Consider the following 27,575-nt stretch of genomic DNA (forward strand, 5'->3'; position numbering starts at 1 on the left):
ATATATATATATATATATATATATATATATATATGTTGCCAATGTTCAACAACCTACACACTGCTTCACTAAACATTTGTGTTTCTTCAAGAAAACAATGACAGAAGGTTCATCAAATGATGCATGGAAGGGAAAAAACATCACTGAAGACAAAGATTCTGAGAGAGAGTTTATGTACAAGGACGAGATGCAGTTGGAGTTCGTGTTCAACGTTGGTCATGTTAAAAACTTCGAGTTGAGCATGCCATACAGGGCACAATTGACCAACGACAAGTGGAATCTGTTTTTGCGCGTGCCCTACTTCGAAGATATCCTTTTGCAGTTCCTCAAAGAAGAAGAAGATGTGAAAAAGGGACTCCCAGTGACAGTTTATGACAAAGGGGGACATGAGTTTCCAATGATGCTTAAGAAATTTGATAAAGATTCTGTCTCTTACTATGTACTGAATCGAGGGTGGTTCAACTTTTGCGACCAAAAACGGTTGCAGGAAAATGATGTTGTTGCACTGCGAACTTTTCGACATGCAATAACAGACAAGTTATCCTTCGTTGTTACTTTCACAAAAATGAGGTGAGAAACAAGAATCTTATGGTGTATTAGAGTTTTTGCATTGCACATTTTTCAATTTGTGAATAAGCCATGTGACTCTTTATATAAGAAACATGCTCAACTATACTGTTAGAATAAGTTGTATGAATAAAATAACTGAAATGTGATTGTTTTCTCTATTTTCATCATATGTTTATTATAGTTTTTCGATTTGTTTAAGAATGTCTTGATATTAGATACAAGGAACATTTTATAAAAAATGAGAGTTTATCGCATATAAATTACAACATGGAAGTAATTGACTTAAAATTTATAGTTTAAGATAAGTTGTCATAAATCATGATTTTTCAATTGAAATCGTTATAAGTAGTAATGACTTCTTCATAAAATTTTAAACAAAATAAAGTCGTCATGACTTAAAATAACTTTAGTTCAATTGAAAATCTTTATCATTATGGATGATATCTTATAAATTAAAAGTCGTCACTACTCCAAACGACTTTCGTTCAACATATTTATAAAGAAGTTCATATGACTCATAATAACTTCACATTTTCAAAATTCTATGAAGAAATCATGACGACTTCAACCCAAAAATCGTGAGGATTCATTACGATTTCAATTGAAAAGTCGTTAGGAGTTATGACAACTTATACTTAGACTATAAATTTTAAGTCAATTAACTTATGTTTGTAATTTATGGGATACACTACCTTATTTAAAAAAAATCACGATAGTTGATATGTATGTGTATTTTTTATATTTGATGTAATTTGTTTTTAAAGAAAACCGTTCAAATCTTAATTGTTTTTCATGTAAACTAGATTTATGTTTTTTAAGAAATTGGATAATTTATCGCGTACAAATTACAAAAATGGAGTAATTGACTTAAAATTTATAGTTTAAGTTTAAGTCGCCATAAGTCATGACGACTTTTCAATTGAAATCATAAGTAGTAATGACATATTCATAAAATTTTAAAAAAAATGAAGTCCTCATGAGTCATGACCACTTCTTTATAAATATGTTTAGTTTGAAAAACTGTACAACTGAAGTCGTCATGAGTCAGAATAACTTTAGTTCAATTAAAAATCGTTATCACAGTACACGACATCCTATAAATTAAAAGTCATCAGCATCCTTAATGACATTCGTTCAATATATTTATAAAGAATTCGACATGACTCATGATAACTACACCTTTTCAAAATTTTATGAAGAAATCATGACAACTTCAATTGAAATATCGTGAGAATTCATCGCTGCTTCAATTGAAAAGTCGTTAAGAGTTATAACGACTTATATTTAGAGGATAAATTTTAAGTCAATTAAATTATTTTTGTAATTTATGAGATAAACTACCTTACTAAACAAAATAGGACAATGGATATGTATATATGTGTATTTTTTTTATTCTTGTTTTTAAAGAAAACGGTTCAAATCTTAATGGTTGTTCATGTAAACTATGTTTATGTTTTTTAAGAAAACTGTAAGGATTAATCATCACATGTTTTGACACTGTATAATATTCAGTGGAATCTTAATTATTTTTGAATTCCGTAATTGGAAGTCAAAGTTCATGCAGATGAATAATAAAATGAAGGACAAAGTCTAAAACAATGTAAAACATCAATAAATAATTTATTAGATATTAAATATATTCAGAACACTTGACTGTTATCACATTCTGAAATTTATGAAGATTTAAAATCAAATGAATGCAATCAACTATATTAAATATGAAACCTGAAATAAGTACTTGAAATTAAATGAAAATTTATCAAACCAAAATATTAGAAAATTTAATCCTCAGTCAGTAATCAAGAACTCAATATGATAATTTCAAATTTAAAAGATATCTCTTTAAAAAACATCTTCAATTGTGTCAAGATAACTTGAAATTTGAAAAAGATTTTTTTTATATTACTTTTATGATAACCTCTAATCAGAAAAATGTATGAAATATATATTCAAAATTTTGATAACTAATCATAATTTCAAGATTGCTCAAGGGATTTACATTCAAAAGCTTGTGTTCTTCTCTTTTCATTGATGCTAGTTATAATTATTATGGAATCCCATATTATTATAGATTATATCTGATAAAGTTATAACGTTTTGATGAAGAAAGTAATTACTTATAGTAGTGAATAAATTGTGAAGATATATGAGTTTGTATGTATGGTGTTGAATAACAATATATTTATGAATAAAAGGTTGTAGAAACGATTATTGTGGATCTTATTTTTATTTAATTAATCTTATTTATTTTCGTTCAAATCCAATCTTAAAACCCATATAGTTTAGATAAAGTTTCAGTTTTAGACTTATTTTTCTTTGAATAATATTTAATAATGAAAAAATATATATAATAGATTCCACGACAAATTTAAAGTTAACCTATATCATTTGTAAGCCATTAAATATCTAGTCCTAATCTTTTTTTTAAATATATATATATATATATATATATATATATATATATATATATATATATATATATATATATATATAGTTAAATATGGCTTTAGTACATTTGACCCAATCAATTTTTTACTCTAAAAAAAATCTCCAAAATAACTAAATTTCTTATTTAATACTTCATACGAAAAATAGTTATTCAAAAAAATTCCATCTTCATCTTCAATCTAATTTGATTATTTGACACATAAGAAAAATTATATATTTTATTTATAATGAAATCATTAATTTTATGTGTATGAGAAATCGACATTTATATTAATTAATTAATGTATGAGAAATTTACATAAAAAAGTGTAGTAGCATTTTTTAAATAAAATGAAACTATTATCTCAGAAATTATTTTGTCCAACATAAAATAAACGATGTTATATCAAACATTATAAAGTTTGACATAAATAATTTGTTTCAGGTCTTACAAAATTATTTTTGACATAAATATTTTTCTATATATCATAAAAATGTTCCTCCTCATTTTTTAACGAAAATGTAGAATCTTAACAAATATTTTGTGTAGCAAAATATTTATATAAATATATAAAAATTTTTGAATAGCAAATATATAACATATATTAAAATAAAAAAAATTAAATTATACACCAAGTGTGTTGCAATAACTTTGGACATTTCTGTAACGTAAAATAGTAAAAAAAAATAAAAAATAATAACTTACATAAGCAACTTTCTTGTAATTGTGTTAGTGATTTTATGATTATTTTCTCCATGCTATTTTTCAAAGGACTAAAAATAAATGTATTTTTTGGATGAGTGATTTCTTCAAAATTTAAAGGGATAAAACATAATTATACGAATTTTAAAATCCAAAAACATATTTAATTTTTAAATATATAACATTAAAAATAAAATAATATCTTTAAATTAAAAAATGTCCATAAAAAATGATTGAATTGGTAACGGTTCACATTAAAGAGAAAAATAAATATCTAAAATAAAAATAATACTTTAAATTTAAAGTTCTTAAAAGTTATTACTTTATAAAACCCATTATTGTCTGTATGATGTTCAAATCCTCACAATAGTTATTCACTCGGTCATGAGGAACATCATAGTTCATCAAGAATAACCTAAAATTCGCAGAAAAAATCGTGATTTTCTGCAATGGCAGGGAGTTCATCAAACTCAGGGAGGGCGAAAAGCGTGGTTGAAGGAAACAAACACGCAAAGGAAATCCAATTCAACGACGAGTTGCATCTGGAGTTCATACTCGATGCAGGAATTGTGAAAGACTGCGAACTGAGTTTGCCGTACGGGGTGCAATTGACGAATGACAGGTGGAACTTATTTCTGCCATTGTTAGGGTTTGAAGAAACCCTAATAGGGTTTTTGAAGGAAGAAGAAGACGTGAGAAAAGGGATCGAAGTGAAGGTATACGATAAAGGAGGCCATGAATTCGAAATGATGCTTTTGAAGGAAGAAGAAGAAGATGTGAGAAAAGGAATCGAAGTGAAGGTGTACGATAGAGGAGGCCATGAATTCGAAATGATGCTGAAAAAATGGGTGATAGATTCAAACCAGTTCTACGTACTCAATAGAGGATGGTTCAGTTTCTGCAACGAACATGGTTTGGGACAAGGAGATCTCGTAGCTTTGCGTGCTTTTCGCCATTCCATAACTGATATGTTATGTTTTGTTGTTACTTTCAGAAGAATGAGGTAACAAAAACATAGTACTTTGTTAGGGTTTTTTTTTTTCTTTATTATGATATTTTAACAATATTTTTACAACAGAATACATGTCGCTGTTTTATTAATATGTTAGAATTTATTTTAAAAAAAATATTTAAAACATATCAAATTAAAAAGTTGTAAAAAGAAAAATTATTAAAAAACCTTTTTTTTATTACAATCGCATTTTTCACTTTATTAATTTCCTTACAATATATAAAGTATTATTTCTTAACTTACTTGAAAAAAATTTCAAATTTAGAAAAATATTAAAATATATAAACTACATTTTAATGTTTTTATTAACTTATTTATGTATTTTATCACATAATTATTACCATTAACTTATTTATACGTTTGACAGTATATATGTAAAAAAAAATATAATAAACTATGTGAAAAATTATGGTTGCAAAGTAAGATAAAATGCACAGTTAAGTCTTTCTATAATAGAATTATTGAAATGGTATTAATATATATAGAAATCAATAATGATTTATTAATTATTTAATTACATTGTATTTGAAAAATTGATACTTCTTAAACACGTGCAGTTATGAATAATATTCTATTTGTAATTGTTGTCATTGCCAAAATATATACTTTCTGAAAATGAAATTTATTAGATGCAATTCTTTTAAGAAAATATATGTAAAATTAATTAATATAATTAAGTTAAAGAGCATAATGTACCTAACTGAATATGAAAATTGTTATTATTATTTTCTATATTGTTAATGATAGATAATTTACTTTTACTATTATCAGCAAAGAAAATTTATATGTATCCACACAAGTGATTTCTCAAATTCATTATTATTAACAATCAGAAAACGCATTATAAACCCTCACCTACGTGAAAATGAAATATAGCATGTTAATTTCTTTTTTTTATTGTTAAATGTCTTTTATATGTTAGATATAAATTAAAATTAATTTTATCTAAAACTTAAAAAATATATATAAACTTAATTTAACTTTAAACAATCATCTTATAATTAAATTTAAATTTATATTCATTTATATAAGTAAGTCTTATAAGACTCCATCAAAGCTAAATGTAAGAAAGTTTATAATAATTTTGAACCAATGAATGGTACGTATAGAGGAAAGATCAAAATAAAGCAGAGATTGAATGATGAAAGGATCAATACAAAACAGGAATTAAATAAATGATATTTAATTCCCTAATTCTGTATTTTAATGTGTCTGAATTTCAATAAACATCATTTTGTCTTAAAAAAGAAAAAACTGAATGAAGATGAAAATGTTAATGGATAATGATATGTAGACAACATTTTTTTAACAATATTTGAACATTGATTACGTGTCAATATGTGATTGGTCAAAAATTACTCCACAATCAATAATAATAATAAATCTTTTAAGTTTTTTTTTTAAATGAAACATTTACAACATTTTACAATAGATCTAAGGTATATATATCTTCTTATTTTATTTTAATTATAAAATATGTATATCAAAGTTATGTTTTTGTTTAGTTTCTTAGTGGATTAAAGACAGAAGAAAGATGATAATAAAAAGTTCTCACTATCAATAAAAATCTTTTTATTTCAATAAAATTTTTTGAGGTAATGCAACATTACATAAACAATAATATTTGAAACCATGTGCATAATAATTTGGATATATAATATGAATGATGATTGTACTATTTTCTTAGTGAAATAGAGTATTGTTGATTAAATATTAATTCTGAAAATTCTGTTTTAAAATTTTGTTTCAGAAATCTTATTCCATAGATTCCAGAAAACGCGATTTAAAAGGATTCTGAAATATATGTTCTTAAAATAACTTTTCCAGAAAAAAAATTATCATTTTAAAAATTTATGAGATTTTAAAAGAAATTATAAGTAAAAGGCCAAAATAAATTCATTAATACGAGATAAAATTATATTATTTTTCACTGATTTGTAGGCAATGTAGGTAATTAACGTAGGACGGTGTGTGGGATGAGTTTTGTCTGAAGCTGACGTGACTTTGGTGAATGAATGAATGATAAAAGGAGAGACACCATGCTCAATGGAATGCCACTAATGCTTCTTCACCGTCACAAAATGATAAAAATAAATATCTTTTTACGATATTTTTAATATCATCTACGTCTCAAAAATTATTTCATAATCAATAATAATAATATAAATAATATTAAAATATTATTATTCTATCCAAAATATTTTATCTTAATCACTTTTAAATAAAAAAATATTATTAATTTGAGAAAAGGCCATCACAAATACTAAAAGTCATATATAATTACCTTTTTTTCTTTTTAATAAAATAGTGAGTACATTACTTAATTAATTACCTATTTTTTAATTTAAAATATTTTTAATCAAATATTAATAATATAGGAACGGTAATCATCTATCTTTCTATTTCATGTTTATATTTATAGATTTTAAAATAATTAATAATCACTTAATTATAATTGAATTGTTGATAATCATATTTTATTTTTAAACTATTTTAATATATCCAAGAGTCAATTTTCACAAATATTTGATTCTGATAATAGTTTATTTAAATATTTTTAATATTATTTATGGTTCGATTTATAATTGATCAGTAAATCATAATGTCTCGATTTATAATTATTGTTCGAATAATAATGTCTTAAAAAGTAAAATTTAAGAAAACATGAAATCTGAAGCATTTTGCAAGAATTAAAATTGGAGAGATTTCAATATTATGGGATTTTAAAAATATTTTCTAGCTTATTAAACGATTTAAAAATAATAATATGTTAGTTTAATATGGAGAAATTGACTTTTATAATTTGTACTATAATAATGAGTAACTTTTTTTTTTCAATTCAATTACCATATTTTATATATTGCATTTTAAATTGATAAAAGAATATCATTCATGCCCAAAAGGTGTCTAATGATAAATTCTTGATAGATAAATTGATAAGCATTAAGGTCAGAGAAAAAGAAAAGGAAGAAAAGAGGGACCACCTTTCCCAAACTAGAAAAGGAAATTATGTGTATATCATACAAAAAATATACTTTTTAAATATCAATTTCTCATATTAAATATCCAAATTATATTTTTTTTATCTCTATTAAACCTTCAAAATATATTAATTTTAATATATATAAAAAAGTGAGAAAAATATAAATTAATCTGGAACTATCATGCATGGTGTGTGAATGGTCACTTTGCAGACACTGTAATAAGAGGGGTTATGATTCAGTGAAGAAGGAACATGATGAAAAACCATCAATGAATAATGACCCTACAAAAGTTGATCAATCATACAGCTCAAAATTCATTGCAACATCACCACTAAATTTTTAGCGGGTCCCTTTTATCTATCATCATTTTCATTATTTCTTTATTTATTTAAATTCCAACTGCAACGTTATTATTCACACATTTTCTTTTGTGAAATCAACTAAATTAATGTCAGTTGACTCAGAAAAGTTACTACATTCAAATTAAACCGTTCCGTTTGAAAATTAGCGTGCGTTTACATTTTTTTTTTCATTTTTATTCTACGAAACCAATAAAAACGAATATACATTAAATTAAACATTAAATGAATTAAATATATTTTTATTACTTAACTCTCATCAAAACTTAAAATTATTAAATTTTGATTCAATTTAAATTCTTGAAATGCGTGAATTTAATTATTTAAATTAATTTTCATTAAATTTATTTAAATTTAAGACATGTTGAGTAATTTATACCGTTTAGCATATTTTTTTTAATATTAACGGAGAAACACATTTAAAATTTTAAACAAATTTAACCGAATTAATTAAAAAACCTAAATTTACATTGAAAATTAAATCAGTTTAAAATTTTAGAAAAGACATTAAAAATTAAGAGATTAAAAAAAATTTAATTCAATATATTTAATATTTGTCTACATATATAAATATATAGATTAAATACATTTTTAATAATTAAAATTTTCAATAAAATTAAAATCTGTGTCAATATTTTTATACAGTACTACATTTTTGTATGCAAAAAACTAATAAATTTTCTCACCTTAATTCAAATATATTAAATTTTTTTGGCATGTTATCATTTTAATTATTTATATCATTTGAAAATGATCTATTTATTTTTAAATTTTGATAAAAAATATTAAATTTGAGACAAAGTAATTTTTTTTTTTATATTATAATATTGGTTATGTTAAAGTGAAAGTTGGCGCGTGAAGATGTTAAACACAGATGAGCAGCAGGAGGAAAACAAAACCTGTGACTCACTTTCTCTCTCTTTCTGACCTTACACACATCACATGCACCACTCTTCGTTCTCATCCACTACTCTAATTAAACACTGCAAATTCTTACAAAAACTTGTTCAAAATTTAACCTAATCCTATTCTTCTACTGTAATCTTTTTCTCTTTTGCCTTTCGCTTTTAACCAAACCCATACCAACCACTAAACTCCATTCGGTAGAAGCCATTTCAAACAAAACAAAATCAAATCGCAATGCTTTGGACTAATTTTTGCACACTGCTGCATCAGCAAGAAGTGCATAATCTCATTTATCACCATGCTTCCTGCTCATTTATTGCAAACATTTTGTGGTTCCAAATTCCTTGCTTCTAATAATTGAGATTTCAGATTAGGACACAACTTTAGTTACCCACACCACTCTCTCTCTCTTGATGCCAAATTTAGCATCTCAGTTTATTACTTCATTCTTCTTCTTCTTCGTTTTCTCCTTTACTCGCGATGGGTTGCATTTACTCGCGAGTTTGTATAGGTGATAACTGCAGAGGCTCCAGCATCAACGGAGACCCCGTCGTCAGAACCACTGACGTCGGCGAACTGGCCAATTTCTCGCCCACCTCTTCCGACGTTGAAGAAGGTGAAATCAGAGACCAGCTTAACCAATTGAGCATCACGAGGGACTCCGAAGCGGGAATCCGAAGACTGGCTAGGGTTTCGGCGCAGTTCCTGCCGCCGGACGGTTCACGAATCGTTAAAGTGCCTTCTGGGAACTTCGAATTGCGATACTCGTTTTTGTCTCAGCGAGGTTACTATCCCGATGCACTTGATAAAGCGAACCAGGATAGCTTCTGCATCCACACGCCTTTTGGTACTGTTTTTTTTTTTTTTTTTTGGAGTTTGTGTTTTCTGCTGTTTCTGTTTGTGGCTTTGGCTGGTTCTTTCTGTGGAGTGTGTCTTTGGTCCTCATTGTGTGTGAGGGTTTTTATCTGGACAGGTACGAGTCCTAATGACCACTTTTTTGGTGTGTTCGACGGCCATGGTGAGTTTGGAGCTCAGTGCTCGCAGTTTGTGAAGCGGAAATTGTGTGAGAATTTGCTCAGGAATTCTAAATTCCGTGGTGATCCTGTTGAGGCTTGTCATGCGGCGTTTTTGGCGACGAATTCGCAGCTGCATGCTGATGTTTTGGATGACAGCATGAGCGGGACGACGGCGATCACGGTGCTGGTGAGGGGGAGGACGATATTCGTGGCGAATTCCGGCGATTCGAGGGCGGTGATCGCGGAGAGGAGAGGGAAGGAAATTGTGGCCGTTGATTTGTCGATTGATCAGACGCCGTTTAGGAGTGATGAGCTGGAGAGGGTGAAGCTCTGTGGGGCGAGGGTTCTTACTTTGGATCAGATTGAGGGGTTGAAGAACCCTGATGTGCAGTGTTGGGGCACAGAGGAGGGTGATGATGGTGACCCTCCGAGGTTGTGGGTGCCCAATGGGATGTACCCGGGGACGGCTTTCACAAGGAGTATTGGTGATTCTATCGCGGAGACTATTGGGGTTGTGGCGAATCCTGAGATTGTTGTGTTTGAGCTCACGCAGGATCACCCTTTCTTTGTGCTTGCTAGTGATGGGGTGTTTGAGTTTCTCTCTAGCCAGAGTGTGGTTGAAATGGTATGGTAGATCTCTTTTATTGTTGTGTCCCTCGCTTTTCTTTTAAGCTAGCTTTTTCCTTATTCAAAGGCATACATTCTTTTCTCTCTTTTGAGGGGTATCTGTTGTTGAAATTTGCTTTTATGTGTACTAAAGAAGTTGGTGGCAGATTATTATTTCGTTTCACTGGCAATCACGATCTGGCACAATTAATGTTGGTTACTGTGTCTCTCTCATATATGGAATTAGAATCAGGAATTAGGGACTAGGAATCTTTATGAAAATTAGGAGACCCAACTTATGCAACTGGGGACTTTTTGACAGAAAATTCAAATTCACTCCTTTGCATAAAGCCACATGGATGTCAGGGGAAACAGAATTTTCCATATAAGGTTGTCGGAAAAGAAATTTTCAGCTAATAGTTATGGATTTCTAGAAATTGAAATTATATTCCAGCCCAACTTTAGCATCAGAAAACAAAGTTCCAAACCACTTCATTATTCCTTCTACAGTTGAAACCATTATTTAATAAGGAAATTTTTTTGGGTGAGCATTGTTTGTAATAGTCACTTTAGTCATAATTCACTAAAACATATTCTTTTCATATATATATTTTATAAAATGGGAGGGAGCAATTACTCTTTTCACCATGAAGCCGTTTTTCTGTTTCATGCAAGACTTGCTTTCGTAGAATCGCAAGAACACCATCCAATTGAAACCAAGCTCAACATTTTGTGACTGTAGTTGATTTTAATGAGAAGTGATTTTTAGAAGGGTGCAATGCGCCTGCAATAGTTCTAACAACTTTAACATTTCATTAGTTTCAGTTTTAAAATTTGATATTCTGCTATTAGTCTAATAATCAACGGGTCAAATTGGATGCAATTTTGTGTTGAAATTCGTGTCTGTTATTAAGCCCGGTAGTTGAAACGTTTAGGATTAACTGAATCCTAAGTTTGAGACGTAAATTACTTAATTGCATCATACTTTTGGTGACTCGGTGCCATGTAAGTGGAGTTTTATGGAGTAAATTTTTCCCCCTCATGTAGAGGATAGATAATGATATTAAAAAAAAACACCTTTTTGGGTAATGGTATTGTCAAATTGTCCAGGTGATGCGGAAATGCATCTGGGCTTGTCTTCATTCACAGAAGCTTGGTAAAAAATTTCTGTGTTCAAACTAGGTTGATGCATCCTTGACCTTGGAACTATCTTTCCAGAGTCTAATTAAATCATAAAACTAATCCTTGCAGATTGCTGATAATAATACGTGTAAATAACAACCATGTGCATTTGATCATGGAATTGGGTTTTGTGAATTTAATTTAATGCAACTTTAAACCTAGATATGGTGTAACATCCAATTGAAGTAAAATTGTCTCTTAATTGCCATTATGTTTCCAGGCTGCAAAATTCAAAGATCCTCGTGATGCTTGTGCTGCAATTGTGGCAGAATCTTATCGACTCTGGCTGCAATATGAAACTCGTACAGATGACATCACAGTCATCATTGTACATGTAAATGGGCTAACTGAAGTATGGTACTTTTCCTGTTTTATCCTGCTTCTCTTCAATTATATTCCTAGAAATAGTCTCTCTTTCATTTACTTTATTGTTAGTAACTGATCTAATCTTCCAAATCAGTCTACTGTTGCTCAGTCGGCTAGCTATGGTGATGTTTTGCAAAAACCTGTGCCACAAGTCGTAGAGGTGACAGGTTCAGAATCCCCTTCCACCTTTGGCTGGAGTGCTAGAAACCAGCGTGTAAGACATGACTTGTCAAGGGCACGCCTCCGAGCACTTGAAAATTCCCTAGAAAATGGGCAAGCTTGGGTTCCTCCCCCTTCTGCCCATAGAAAGACATGGGAAGAAGAAGTAATCCCCCACTTAATCTTTTAATTTTACAATTGATTTAGCTCTTTTATTTTTCATTTTTTATTTATTTAAATCGATAACAACATTGGTACTACTTTTAAGTCATAATTTTAGTTTCTCCCACTGGAAAGTTTAATGACTTTGAACCTTTGCTGGTGCTTCATCTTCATATGCCACAGGCACACATAGAGCAGGCATTGCACGATCATTTTCTCTTCCGAAAACTTACCGATTCTCAGTGCCATGTTCTATTGGATTGCATGCAAAGAGTGGAGGTCGAACCTGGGGATATTATAGTCAAACAGGTTAGTTTTTTAGTTGAAAGTTGAAAATAGAATTGTGCACAGTCCAACCTGGGGATATTGTAGATTCCAGGGGCAGAAATTGAAATTTACCATTCTTGAACGGAACATGTCTTTGCATCTTGTTAAAAATTTCTCTTTATATTGACTTTGATTATATTATAATTGCACAATTGTGACTAAAGTTATACTTTGCAGGGTGGTGAAGGTGACTGTTTTTATGTTGTTGGTAGTGGAGAATTTGAGGTCTTGGCAACTCAGGTTTATAAACTTTGTCATTTGATTGCTCTATAGATTTGTGATGACTCAACATATATTCTATTAGGAAAATATTGAAAATTGTACTAGCCAGAGGCAAAAGGCAAGGGTCCTGGCACCTGCAGGCTTTAAAAACTTCTTTAAATTTTTCTTAGATTCGATGCTAATAATTTTTCGTTCGTGATAAAGTTCCAGGATTTAACATCTTTCAAAAACCCGCTTTATTTTTTTTCTAAACCCGAGTCCATCATTTTAGCTCTTCTAATTGGACTTTTCCTTGGTTTAGTCAATGAAATCATGTTTTGAAGATCTTCAGTCACCTAACGAATGCTGCCTGTACTTAGTCTTTTCTAATATGTTGTGTTTCTATATTGTCAACGAGATATGTTACTAATCCCGTTCAACATTCATTACTATGGCAGGAAGAAAAAGAAGGAGATGTACCTAGGGTTTTGCAGCGCTACACAGCTGAAAAACTCTCATGTTTTGGAGAGCTTGCTCTAATGTAAGTCACTCAATCATACATGTTAGCATCTTGTGGTTCTTCCACTCAATTGAAGTTATTCTTTTTCACATGAAACATATCTAGTCATTGAAGTTTCCTCTCGGTTAGGTATTAATATTTTTTTGAGGACTGTTATCCAGATAGGCATATGAAGTTCAAATATAATTATTCTAGAATATATGAAATATTATATAAATTTTTCAACCAGCTTTAAGAACTAAGTTTTTGCAACCTACTTTTTGCTGAAAATGTGCAGTCATTTTTATGAGGGTGCCTTAACACAACAAGGCTTAGGTTGTTGTTGTTATTGTATTTAAAGTCATTTTTTTCTCTTACTCTTTTTTCATATGTAGCTGCTACGACAATATTAGCTTTTTTCTTTGCAAATTTAACACTTTTTGTTTTCAAAAAATGGCATTACAGGTACAACAAACCACTCCAGGCTTCTGTACGTGCTGTAACAAAAGGAACTCTTTGGGCTTTAAAACGAGAAGATTTTCGTGGGATTTTAATGTCAGAATTCTCTAACTTATCGTCATTGAAGTTGCTTCGATCTGTAGATCTCCTCTCAAGGTTATCAATTTTACAACTCAGTCAGATTTCTGACTCCCTTTCTGAAGTTTCCTTCTCAAATGGGCAGACAATAATAGACAATGTAAGTTATTGCTTAATTGCTTTAATCCCTTGTTCTCTTATCTTTTGTTAATGACTTTCAGTATGTCTTTGCAGAATGAAATCCTTGCATTGTACATTATACAGAAGGGATGTGTAAAAATCACTTTTGATTCTGACTTGTTGACGAGTCCAAATGCCTACAGCCTCAAGCCTGACATCCAAAACGAGGAGGAGGATGTTCAGAGCAGAACAGAACTATCAATAGAGAAGCCCGAGGGAAGCTATTTTGGTGAATGGACCCTTTATGGTGAACGTATTGGTTCCATAAATGCTGTTGCTGTGGGTGATGTTGTATGTGCTTTGCTAACAAAAGACAAATTTGAATCTGTTATTGGCTCCATACAAAAGATTTCTCAGGAAGATCACAAGTACGTTTTAGTATGTGCATGTGTTAGCATGTGTCAGACGACAGCTATGCAGTTCTGCTTATATGCTTATACACTGAACTTGAAAACAAAGTTTCACATCATTGACACCATTAGTTTCATCATAGGTCAAAGGATAATTCCATGGAGTTGACTGGAAGAAATTATGATTTTTCATCCCTTGATAAAGTCCAGCTTTCAGATTTGGTAAGAGTTTTCTGTTGCATTCAATTTTTTGGAAATGAGATCCTCAAATTAGCTTATGGACCATTTTTTGGCAGGAGTGGAGAAAGACACTATATTCCACTGACTGTTCCGAAATAGGGGTTGCAAATTTAAAGGAATCAGGTACAAAAACATTTCTCCTATTCTTGCATGAAAAATAACTATAGAATTATTTGATCCTGGAAATAATGGACTTTCATAAATTTAATACATCAAGTGATCAACAATTCAATTTCCAAGTTTGATTCAATCAAGTCCTTTTGTAGACGAACTTGATATAAACCTACCAAATCTTTGGAGGATTTGTTCCCTTAATTAATCAAATTTGAAGATTGATGTAGTTAGTGGATTTGAAAAATATTTGAAAAAGGACTAAGTGGATGTAATCATAATGTTTTAGTCGCCAAAATATAAATATTTTCTTAAAATTGTGACTTTTTTCTTCATAGATATCTTGGTTTCCTTTTCCTACATCGATTAATAGCCTTTAAATATATTCCATAGTGATAAAAAATGTGTATGCTGGATTTCTTTTTCTAATGACATTTGCTGCATGAATACATTTTGGTGCAGAAAATTTGCTTACTTTGAAGAGATTTTCTAAGCCAAAGATTAAAAGGCTTGGAAAGGAATCACAAGTCTTGAAAGAGAAAGATTTGATTAAGGGTTTGGGCTCTTCAGCTAGTATACCACAGGTTTTATGCACTTGTGCTGATAGCATGTATGCTGGAATACTGCTAAATACTCACCTTGCTTGCCCTTTGTCTTCCATACTTTCAAGTCCTTTAAGTGAATCAGCCGCACGGTTTTGTGCTGCATCTGTTGTCACTGCTTTAGAAGACTTGCACAAGGTCTTGTATCTAAATAATTATTGTTTTCGCTTTTTGTGCCTTCTTTGGCTAGTTGCTAAGGTTGCCCTTTCCTTTATTCATTTCATACTTGCATTTCAGAATGGTGTTCTCTACAGAGGTGTGTCACCTGATGTTTTGATGTTGGAGCAAACAGGACAGATACAGGTTTGGGAACTTCTGTTTGATTTCTTTTCAACATATCCATGCTTATCAGTGGTATTGATGGTGAATCTTCCATAGTTATGGCAGATGACATCGCTGTAAATGATGGATGACGTTAAAGACTAAAAATATGCATAATATAGATACAACAGATCTAACACCTCATCAATAATTATGAAGATAATTCAAATGTTCTCTAACATGTCAAACTAAAATCATCACAATTCCCTGACTGTAATATAAATGCAATCAGAGGTGATACCGAGATTTTAATGCAAGTGTGACTCAGATTAAAGTCTAGTTAGATGTAAGCATAAAATGGAGTAAACCTACTTCTTAATTATCATGTAAAACTATTCATAGTGAAATATAAGAAACCATTAATACATACCTTCAGCTCTTAACCTGTGATGTGATCGGTGTTGTTTCATGGATAGAAGTAATCGATTGTCATGTGTAGTAACGTATTTTGGGGGTATTAATCCTTTAGAAGGGTATTAATCCTGATACAGGGATATGTATAAACAATTATTCATAATATAGCAGTATCTGATTAATTATTTTGTGTACACACTGATTGCAGCTGGTGGACTTCAGATTTGGAAAACAGCTTTCTGGCGAGAGAACATTCACAATTTGTGGGATGGCAGATTCTCTGGCTCCAGAGATTGTTTTGGGAAAAGGCCATGGTTTCCCTGCCGACTGGTATAAATGAAACCTTGTCCAAACACAATAATTCTCGTTAAACTACACAAGTCCTCGTCAGTAGCAAGCTTCTGTCTTTATTTCCTTAATATCAAGAAACCTAAATTAGCATAGCATTTACTGAATGCATAATCAAAGCTTTCTTTGAATTGTAATCAATAGGATTGTAGTTACAACTGACTTTCATCACACCAAATTGGATTGAAAAGTTTTTAATTCATGGTTCTTGATTGCATTTTATGGATGTCAAGATGGCGAACTTTTCTTGTGATTATGCAGGTGGGCATTGGGGGTTTTAATATATTTTATGTTACGTGGTGAGATGCCATTTGGATCATGGAGAGAAAATGAACTTGATACAGTTGCCAAAATTGCAAAAAGGAAGCTACACCTTCCCGAGAGTTTCAGCTCTGAAACGGTTGATCTTATCTCCAAGGTATTGCAAGAACCAAGACTCTCTTTCTCTAAAGATAGTCTACGTAGTTTGCATTGCTTGAAATATACGCAATGCATTATTGGGAACATCCATGCATACTTTCTCTAATTGGATTTTATTTGACTGATTGGTTCAGCTTCTTGAAGTGGAAGAAAACAATAGACTTGGAAGCCAAGGTCCTGATTCTGTCAAGAGTCACCCATGGTTTAAGGGTATCGATTGGGAAGGGATTAGAAGCCGCACTTTTCCTGTTCCTCAGGAAATTATTTCTCGTATAACACAGTACTTGGAAGTTCATTCTGAGGATTGTAGTACTGGCTATCCGGGCTCGCCTTTGCAGGAGGTAGAAGAACTTAATGTGCCTGAGTGGCTTGAGGACTGGTAGAAGGATGGCCATTACTCTTTGTTTTCTTTTTGAAGTTTGGCACTCCACCAATATTTACCATTGCTTATCTGGGAAAATTGCAATCCAAGAATGCAGTCAACCAGAAAATGTGAACAGCGCAACAGATGCAAAATATTCCCTATAGTTTGAATCTTTTAGTTGCAGACTGGGTAGGCTAGGTTTATTATCATCTCCATCTCTTCCCTTTCCTAAATTTTTTGGGGGTCATTCCCTTCCCCTGTAAATATTATATAAGTGTAAATGATTGAATTTGAATTCAGTCAATTGCAATTCAAGCAACTTAGTTTTGTCATTGACCAAAATTCATACTAACACATAAAAGGGAAACTTATTTTTGTTCTCACGCAACTTTTGTTGCGTCCACATCAAATTTGGGGACAATTTCTCTTTCTAACACCACTCATTTGATTTATCATTTTGATAAACGTGTTTTATTCATTGTTCGTTTAAGTATTAATAGAAGAAAAATTCTTGATATATATAGATTTGTTGTTGGTTTAATATGTTTAGCAAATCAACACAGTAACAAATATTTTAGTGTTTCTTATCTCCTTTTTTCTAATATACTAGGTGATAGTGGCAATTCAAAGTGAGTGATCTTTCACATCAACATTTAAAATGCATATTTTCTTGAAAATAAAATAAAAATAAGCCTCATTATTAAGATAAAAAGTAGGGGAAAAGGAAATAAAATGTACTTTAGCATTCAAATTGGTAGCATAGCCACTAACGTCATGATAATGTATTAATTACATGTTTTCAACTTTGTTTATATTCAATCGCTTTCCCCATAATCCAAACCAAAATATTTTAATCTGACAATGACAAGGAGACCTACCCCCTAAAAAAATGTGACCAATATAAAACTACACTGACAAATGTAACAATACTTAATGTTAACATGGTACATAAAATACTCTTAAAATAAGTTTTTATGCAGGATGTAAGCACCTTGTCTATGTAGCACCTAGCCGACTTTGGATCTGCTTAATACAAAACTATTGCCATAGCAGATAGAGTTAGTCTGTTGCTGAGGTCACATTTTGGCAATGGCATCCTTCATTTTGGCTTCAAGACAGAAGAATAGGGTTTATTTTTTGCGTGTTGTATTGCCTCTCTTTCGCCATTAATTTATATGCACACTTCACACACAAGAAACTGACAAAAACTACCTCTTATTTTGAAAAGCTTCTTCGGATTATGCATTTTATAGCCAATTATTCAACCTAATCACATAAATTGCATACTTTTCTTGTTTTGTTTTTCTATTGATTGGCTAGATGCAAATTTGTTAATTGGTCAATTTACCAAAGTTATTGTTAGAAGTTTCACGTATGCTAGAGATACGATGAATTTAGAAGATATAAATAAATATAAACTTTATTTTATTAGTCAATTTTGTGAGATTAAATAAAACTTAAAAATTTACTCTTAACCATTATTATATACTTGTTAAATTTGTTCTAAGGAAAAATTGAAGAGAAGAGATATGTAACGACTGAAGAATTTGCTTAATCAAATATCATTATTTTAAATCTTTCAACTTTTGGAAGCTCGCATTAAATGAATCTGTTTGGACAAATTTTTGATAATCAATACATTTTATCGTTTTGTTCATTTACATATTGATGAGTTATATAAGTTGACTTACTTAATTATATTTTGTTTTTCAATATATTTTATATATTTATTGTGATATAAAGAGAATAAATTGACCAAACTCATCTGTCATAAAATTAAATTATTTACCTATTTTATCAGTCATTATTATAAAGATGATAAGTGAAAATCAAATTGTCTACCTATATATAATTGGACAACCAAATAAATTAATCATTCAAAGCATTCAAACATTAATAAAAAAGTTCTTGTCTTTGAAAAAAAAAATGTGAAGCTACAGATTAAAAATTGTAAATAAATATAATGAAAAAATATAAAAGATTATTATTATGATTAAATTCAAATTCATTTAAGATAAGTCAGGTTTAATTTGATTCACATTAAAAAAAAATAACTATTTTTTCCAACCTTCAGGGTGGAATAGAAAGAACTTGTTTGATTAATGAAACCATGGCGTTATTCAGCCATTTGTTGCCTAAGTTCAGTTGTTAATAATGTGCAATGTTTATATGTTAGGAAGAAGAGAATGGAAGGGATATAAAATATGACCAAGATGAACATATTTAAATTAAAGGGCTGACACACATATACACAGCATTATTGAGCACAACGGCATGAAGCTGTCTTCTATTATTCTTGTTGAAAATTAATAGAAAATTGATTATGAGATGAAAAAGAAGATACAATTTCTATGTTTAAAAGGGTTTCGATTACTCTGGTCACGAGGGCTCCTTAAATTTTCTGCCATAGAAAGATTAAGTTTTTATGCAGATCATAAGAACTAAAAAAATAGTGGTTGATTGAAACGAAAACCTGCTTTGCTTAACTGTATACTATTCAAAAAAAAAAAAATCTGACATCTATACGAAGTTGTTGAACAAGGACTGAAACCAAACATGTGTACCTCAGAAAGGTTGGATTGGGTTATACATCTAATGGTAGTTGTTTATCCAGAGATAGCTGAGACCTTCTTTCTCTATTCACAAACCATTGAGCTGTTCTTTTAGCTATTGGAAACCAAATCTGTCTCATTTTTTCCTCTTTAAGGTTGTTTTGGACAGAAGAAGAATCCTTGAAGACCCTCATTTTCGTGCCAAAATCTCCAAATCTAGAGACAGCAGTGATTTCTGACATTGACCTTTTCTCACCTGGGTTGGCATACTTTGGTGCATGATTTGATTTTCCTGCAGAATCTGATGTAAAAGGAGGATCCTTTTCTGAAACTGATTTGATGTTGCTAAGAGCACTAACTTTGCTCTCGAAGGAAATTTTCCTCTCCATCTCCTCCTTGATGTTCTTAATATGATCATTTTCTACCAACTCTCTTGGGGTTGACATCAGGTCTGCATTTGATTCGAAGTTGCTGAATCTGTTGCTTGATGTAGCATTCAGCATCTCCGAATTCAAAAACATGAGGTCTGAAGAACTGACGTTGCTCCACCTGTGCTTGAACACAACATCAGATATAGTAATCATGTGGTTGTGTTTATGATATCCCTTCTGGTTACCATCACTATCTTCTGCTCCTTTTTGGATGAGCAATTCTTCTTCCTTGACACCCTTTCCCATTTTCCGAAAGCTGCTTCCAACACTGAATCTTGATGAACCATGATGGTCTTCCTCTCTCTGGACAAAGATCTCTAAGTTAGATTCTTCACCTCGACCTGATTGGTTTGCTAGCCTCCTTAAACTGTTTGAATATGTGAAGGTAGTGTGGTCATCAGGGTTGACCTTGTGCCTGCAAATAGGACAGCTAGAGTGCCTTTCAAGCCAGTGGTCTATGCAATCAATATGAAAAGCATGCTTGCACTTTGGTAGAAGTCTGAGAACTTCGACATCTTCAAACTTTGATAAGCACACTGCACACTCCAGTCCTTCCTTTGACCCTTTGAGTGAAGAGAATCTAAAGAAGGGGAGTGATTCAATGACAGTCTTGTCAATTCCTGAAAATCTAGACCTTGATCTCACAAAAGTTGGTAGATTTTCTTGGTCTCCAAGAGAAGCTGAAGCTCCGCGGTGTTGACAGAATTTTGCATACATGAGAAGAAAGAATGTCAGTAGAAACATCACACCAAGGATTCCTATGACAACAGCAAGACTTGGTTGGAAATTGGACACAGCATCTCCTGATGGTGCAGCAGTCTGTGCTCTAACATGGAGGAATAAGACTGAGAGAACAAAAAGGATAACACCAAGCTCATTCATGGTTCTGGTTTTCCTCATGCATTCTGCAGCAGAAGTTTCCAATTGATGAGTTGGAGGCTTATGAATTTATAATGGGGTTGTTGTGCATGGACATTATTCAATGATTCTCCCCCAAATGGTAACCTTTCCTTATGTCAGTTTTCTTGGTTTCTTCTCAGGTTACGTTTTGCGTCTCAACTTGATTCTTCATTTTAAATATCAATAAAATATTCGGGACTCAGTAGTGACCACAAGGTGGTGGGGTTGGCCTACAATTGTATTTAACTTGGGCTTTTTCTGACTTGGTATGTGTGTGTCTCAATGACACATGGTATGACAAAACAAAGTTTTCTAGTTTAATCCTTACGCCACCTTGCTGGGGTAATACATGGGAGATTACTCCTTAATCTCACCTTGCGTATGAAATTGAAATTCGAACTTAACCTCGTTTTGGTTTTGTCTGTACTGCTTAATCTGACACATGAAGAGTCCATAATCTTTCAATAATCAGTACGTTAGTCTTTTAAGAAAGGTTAATATGCTTGCCATATCAACTAGTTGAAAATCTTCTTTGATATGGCTTTTACAGTAAAAATGACAGACTTACTATATAGGACGATTTGTGTAATTAAATCACTGCGTAAAAGATATTTACACTTTCTATTCTTGTATTGTTTATTTTTCAAAATTTACATATGGGATTTGACAATGTCAAAGGTAGGAAACCCCACAAAGGATTGGGAACAGTGGTAGGTAAAAACTGTGCTTCAGGGGAAGAAAAAAGTCATTTTGTGAGGAAGGTTTAGGCCATGCCTTCATGACCAAATGGTGGGGTAATAGCCTTGGAAAACCAGAAAAAAAAAAATGTCAAAGGTAGTTATCACATCACATTCCATTAGTCAAGGTTTAATCTACCTTTGCAGCTGATCTTGCAGCTTTGGCAAACCTTCAAGACATGGATTTTAACTCACCAGCCACACGTTTTTTAAGAGAGTTATTTATGATCTCATTATCAAAATTAAAGTACTTGAAAAATTAGAGTGATACTGTAAACCTGCGGTTCTGTTTGAAAATATGAAACTGATATAGTTTTTGTGAGGAATTAAAATATTATCAATGCTCAATGATGATCACGAATCCTTCACTGACCTTCCTAACAACCTGTTATATTCCTCTCAGTACTTATATTTTACTAATAGCGGCCAAGTTAACTGCATCAGTTTCGCTGACCCTGCAAAAGAAACTTAAAAAAGAAAGTGTTGAAAAACGATGTTAAAATACATATTCCAAGTTTGATTTAGTCAATTATAATAAAGCAATCAATAAAGGACATGCTTGTCTTGCTGCTGCATAATAAAAGCTGTGATGTTGCTAGACTTCGTAGCAAAGAGGTAGAAGGTTATGTAACACGTTTGGTCAAAGCAATGTTATTTTTTTTCCATGTTTGTGTGGTGACAGCAGCAGCTGAAAAGATAATGCTAATGATACGTGGTAAACACGAAAGAAAGGGTGATATTATTGCCCTTTGGCATGATGCCATATTTAAGCTCTAGATTTAAAATGGAACGGCTAGATTTGGATGATTATTATTTATTACATGTTGCAAGATAAGCAAGATAAGGAAGAAAGAATTAAAGTAAGAGTTTAGTTCAGATATGGTATTATCCATGTTGAATCACGTGTTACTACACTTTGAAACACATGACTAGATAGGAAACTAATACTGTAAGTTTGCCATGGCAACAAAATGATATCAACAATAAGAGAGAAGTTAGGTGAATATTTAAAGATTTGAAGATCCCTATCTAAAAATGGAATTTGCCACAAAAACTCTTCATCTCTTATTATATCCTTTGGGACAAGTGATGCTCCGTTTGAGCATGGGGAAAACAAAGGGAAATGGCAGTTCAGGAGGGTCATTAATTCCCTCGAGAAATGGAGTGATCTAGAACTGATTTTTGCCCATGCCCCTTTTGAATGGGCTTGCCACGTTTCTAGAATGGGGAGTTTGGAAGACAAAAGCATTGGTGGAAGAGGAAAGTGGGTGCAGATTTTCTGGAAGTCTGACGTTCGATAATTGAAAAGGAAGCATTACTTTCAGCAGCAATGACAATAATAGTATACACCATTCAAAGCAATGTTTAATCTTAACCAATGTCGTGAAATTTAGAAACTTCGCAAAAAAATTCTTTATAACAGCATCAAATAATGAACTCAAAAGAAGTCTTTCAATTCTTAAGGTTGTTTAGATAAGGAATCATTACTAACTGCTACGTCAGTTGCTGAAATGGTGAAACCGGATAACTAGTTCCGATGTTTTAAGAACTCCAAAAGCACCTCCTTGAATATGCTCTAATAAAAGCTTAATTAAGAATAATTGCTACAAGGGATTGGTTGGTTATCCTCAACTTTTGAAGAACATTTAGTGCCCAACATGCCCTGAGCAATCTGGAAACAACAACACTATATTGATCCTTGAACAGATAATGCTAAAGGCCCATTATTACATACAACTGCAAACTTGATTGCATTGGCTACAAGTAAATAAAGAGGAATAGCCAAACAAGTTATCAAAGTGTGTACAGAAAAATGGTAGGAAACTCATTCATCTATACAAAAATTAAAGCCCGATTTCCCTGATTCTCCTGTTGGGAACTTCAATACTAAGGTACAAATTAGAGTGTACAAGACTAGCCATGGGAAGAGGCAGCAGGGTTGCCGTTTGCTACTGTCCCCACAACTCCGTTGCCCTCTGCAGCTGCTTGGTCTTCATTTGCATGGCGAACAAACTCCTCAGGGGTCATGTGGGAACCATGGCATGCACAGACAATTCGAACTTGGTTAGTACTGTATCGGTAAGTAACACCAGATATTGTCCTGCCATTTGGACCTGAACCTGAGGTGGATACCCAAGGCAGATTTGGATAGGAACCACATCCGCCAAATTTAACATCTGCAGCAAGACCGGGCTTAATATTTGAAAAATCAATGATGGAACCTTCTCCTGCTGATTGGTCTGTTATATCTTTGGCCCTAAAATTTGTGCTTCTTCCTTTCGCATCTTCAGGTTGCGAAGAGGAGCCTTCTTCAGTGACACGCTGTTTACCATCTCCTTTGGAACGATCTAATGGCCTTCCTTCGTATGGTATGGCCTCGGATATGTTGTTTGAGATTACTTGGAGTGCAGCTATATCCATACAATAACATTATAATTGAGCTTGCAATTAATACAGAAACATATTAAACTGCAGTCTTCACAGATATACAAACATTTATCACAATGATAACTTTTATGGCATAAACGGGTTATAAGTTTAATATTTCAATCTTACATGAGATTTAACATATTTGGTTTAATTTATCAATCTTGCAACCATAACGCACTATAGATTAAATGCACAGTCCAAAACATTTTAACAATTTATCAATCACTTTTACGGAGGAGGTTTGAGTTAGAAAGATTTTACCAATATGTTCGATACATATAAAGAGTACCTGGGTTAGTTGGACCCCTGGCAACATAAGGGTGTAATTGTTGAGGACGAGAAACCAAACCCCATGGTTGGTCCTCCAACATGGGAAGCTGAACAGGCGGATATCCAAACATCACCGGCAGGTTTCCATTATTCACTGATTGGGCTCCTGCACGTTCACCAGTTGCTGCAGGCATTACATGCATCACTCCATGTATCTGAGGGCCTGGTGCCCCAACAGGGCTAGACTCTTGTACTGAAGAAGGGTAAGATACATTCATCATATTTACAGGTTGAACAGAAAAGGAAGCACCGTAGTTCATGTTTGTGTGCTTAAAATCTTTTTCTGATGACCCATTAAACCTCTTCTGCCCATTAAAGTCAGCAGCATTTGAGTCAGCACTTCCACGAACCTCCTTTGCTGCATCAGAAGAAGAACCAACTCTGATGAATCCTTTGGAACCATCACTGTGGTGTGAGATGGGCCTGGAGGTGGAGTTCTCAGTTTCAGAGTCGGCCACATCTTCATTTTCTGCAGTTGAACCGTCCTCTGTTATAGATATATGAGATGTTCTAGCCCTGTCATGTAAATCAGGGTGGTGGACATCACTGTCATGCTTCTTTTGACTATGTATCTCATCGAAAGGCATTTTCCGCTTATTTGCTGCCTCTGACCGTTTTTCATCCTCAATTTCAAGAGGCTTACTATTCTTTGCTACCAGAAATCCTCTTCCATTTAAATTCAAAGAAGCATTCTCTTCTTTGGCCTTTGAAAGGTCACTAAAGAAGTTCTCCTCAGGCTTTTGGGAATCAGTTCTCCGCGTCCCACTAATAGATTCTGGCTTCTGAGGAGCATTATCAAACATGCTCTTAAAGTCATCCACCATTTTGCCACCTTTACCAACTTCTTCAGCCCTACCATCTGAGGAGCTACCATTCTTACCCTTGGGTTTGGCAGACGAGCCACCACAAGACAAACCCAAGCTGAGTTCAAGCCCACTCTCATCCTCCATATTCTAATATCCAAGCCTATCAAAATCAAAACAGATCAAACAGCTTCACGTAGTATTTTCCATAACAATTCATCGGGCCACGCACACCTTTTCACCGCAAGCAACCGTCCTCAAATATCTGCATTTAAGTTTGAAGTCAAACATGGCAAGCAATTGTCAATGGCACAACGCAGGTTTAATAAATATATGCATTTTTAGTTTGAAATCAAACAAAACAAACATTGTCAATGGCATATCACAAGTTGATGTAGTGAAAAATATTAACATAATCATGGTTTTCACTTAGGATAAAGCTTAGATACCGTTCCTTAAGCACTATTGTCCTCCGATCAAAATTGAAATTTCACATCATACATGAAACGATTAGGTGGTATATTAAGATGAAAATCAAATTCTGATTGGAGAACAGCACAAACAACACCTAAAGAACTATATCTATGTTTTCTCCTTTCACTTTAGGAAACAAAACATGATAACAAAAAACTCATTCCTATCCATATTATGAAGGATGGGACAGATTTCATTAGTATAAAATTCCATGGGGAAGCTGAAGACCCCTCTGAAGCATCATACACCATTTAAGGTACTTCACCGTCCAATGAACAAATAATTTAAAAAAAGAAAAAAGAAAAAAAAAACACCAAAACCAAACACTTTCAAATAGAACGTCAAAATCTACAGCAGATTATAAAAAATAACAAATTTTCAAATCAGAATAAAAAACACATATTCAGTCAAATTTACTAGAAGCAATGATGTGAATCAAGTGAAAGACCTGACCTTACTCGTGATCCAAATCTTCCCTCTCTCTCATACTCTCCCAAGGGGTGTGGAATTCTTGCTTCTGATCCCCCAATCTGAAGAAGCCAAAAGCCATAGGCCAAATCAGCAGCTACAAGAGAGTGCCTTTTTCCCCCACAATTTGGAACCTTTGGTACCCCAAAGCGTTGCTTGAACAATAAGAAAAAATGGGTAAGGCTCCAATCAGAGATCCAAAGCTTACTCTGTAGATGCACGATGGGAGAGGAAGAAGAACCATGAAAGCATATTAGAATCAAGGAAAATAGGGTTCACATGGCAATCATTGAAAAAACGAAGAAAGTGATGGTATAAGGGGAAGAAGTATATATATACCCGAAATCCGGAAGATGGATGATCAAAACCCTAGGTCAAGTCTGCATCTCTGTGTATCAGTGGAAGATTAAGACTGTAATAGAGAAAATGCTTTAAAGGATAATATATTTTTTAAGAAAAAAAAAATACCAAATTTTTAACGTTGGAATTGCCAGTGTGATTCTTACGTTGGATCCCATTTGATATATTCACATGTTTTTCTTTATTTCATATTTTATAACAAACATATACTCAGTATTGAGTAGGTGGGTCAATCAGATGTCTTTTTTTAATCAATTCAACACAAAAATTTTATTAAATTAGATATTAACATATATATATTGATAATTTAATATTTTTGTAACGACGTTTTAATAAATATCAAAGAAAAGAAAAAACATCACATGAAAACGTGTTTGCCTATTATTTATTGGATTTAGATCTTAGAGGATTATGGAATTATACATAATAATTATTAAACATTAATTTCCAATTAATTATGAAATAATTACATTAAAAAATATTCTTCACGGAAGATGCGATTTATATATATATATATATATATATATATATATATATATATATATATATATATATATATATATATATAAGGTACGGCTGATTAAATTATTTTCTACTTTCAAGTGAGAAGGTATATTGATTTAAAAGAAAACAAAAATAATGTAGTAGATAGATCTTATAATTAAAAGCCACCTACCACTTTATTTATTTTATTTTTGGTGTTTTGTTGTTGCCATTATTGATTCACCTGAAATAAGATAGGTATATAGCAAAGGTTAGAAATTTTAGTTAATTGCCAAAATTA

The 27,575-nt window shown here is 32.1% G+C and overlaps 3 protein-coding genes across 7 annotated transcripts; 1 reads left to right on the top strand and 2 right to left on the bottom strand.

Moving 5' to 3' along the window:
• The first annotated feature begins 9,000 nt into the window (after nt 1–9,000).
• On the top strand, nt 9,001–17,638 carry LOC106770868 (protein phosphatase 2C and cyclic nucleotide-binding/kinase domain-containing protein). Of its 2 annotated transcripts, XM_014656704.2 has the most exons (16): nt 9,011–9,808; nt 9,935–10,602; nt 11,986–12,117; nt 12,226–12,456; nt 12,636–12,761; nt 12,957–13,019; nt 13,439–13,521; nt 13,945–14,176; nt 14,251–14,564; nt 14,690–14,768; nt 14,843–14,909; nt 15,360–15,637; nt 15,737–15,802; nt 16,383–16,504; nt 16,784–16,940; nt 17,077–17,638. In XM_014656704.2, exons 1-16 carry the CDS (start codon nt 9,442–9,444, stop codon nt 17,323–17,325), a joined length of 3,234 nt encoding a protein of 1,077 aa, XP_014512190.1. In that variant the 5' UTR covers nt 9,011–9,441; the 3' UTR covers nt 17,326–17,638. The 2 variants fall into 2 exon arrangements, with proteins under 2 accessions (XP_014512198.1, XP_014512190.1); XM_014656712.2 differs by lacking the exons at nt 12,636–12,761; nt 12,957–13,019; nt 13,439–13,521; ... (7 more) ...; nt 16,784–16,940; nt 17,077–17,638 and having other exon boundaries at nt 9,001–9,808; nt 11,986–12,122; nt 12,226–12,417.
• A 2,107-nt stretch (nt 17,639–19,745) lies between these two features.
• LOC106768353 (E3 ubiquitin-protein ligase ATL42) lies at nt 19,746–22,341 on the bottom strand. Its single transcript, XM_014653463.2, has 2 exons — nt 22,300–22,341; nt 19,746–21,194 (listed from the first exon to the last, which is right to left on the bottom strand). Exon 2 carries the CDS (start codon nt 21,187–21,189, stop codon nt 19,891–19,893), a length of 1,299 nt encoding a protein of 432 aa, XP_014508949.1. The 5' UTR covers nt 21,190–21,194; nt 22,300–22,341; the 3' UTR covers nt 19,746–19,890.
• A 1,157-nt stretch (nt 22,342–23,498) lies between these two features.
• Nucleotides 23,499–26,918, bottom strand: LOC106772803 (ninja-family protein mc410). Of its 4 annotated transcripts, XM_014659409.2 has the most exons (5): nt 26,900–26,918; nt 26,771–26,819; nt 26,417–26,640; nt 24,646–25,754; nt 23,499–24,337 (listed from the first exon to the last, which is right to left on the bottom strand). In XM_014659409.2, the coding sequence occupies exons 4-5, from the start codon at nt 25,634–25,636 to the stop codon at nt 23,841–23,843; spliced, it is 1,488 nt and encodes a 495-aa protein (XP_014514895.1). In that variant the 5' UTR covers nt 25,637–25,754; nt 26,417–26,640; nt 26,771–26,819; nt 26,900–26,918; the 3' UTR covers nt 23,499–23,840. The 4 variants fall into 4 exon arrangements, with proteins under 4 accessions (XP_014514895.1, XP_014514908.1, XP_014514887.1 ...); XM_014659422.2 differs by having other exon boundaries at nt 26,422–26,640; nt 26,771–26,908; XM_014659401.2 differs by having other exon boundaries at nt 26,771–26,908.
• Between the last annotated feature and the right edge of the window lie 657 nt (nt 26,919–27,575).

The sequence above is a fragment of the Vigna radiata genome, chromosome 1 (assembly GCF_000741045.1).
Source record: "Vigna radiata var. radiata cultivar VC1973A chromosome 1, Vradiata_ver6, whole genome shotgun sequence".
NCBI lineage: Eukaryota > Viridiplantae > Streptophyta > Magnoliopsida > Fabales > Fabaceae > Vigna > Vigna radiata.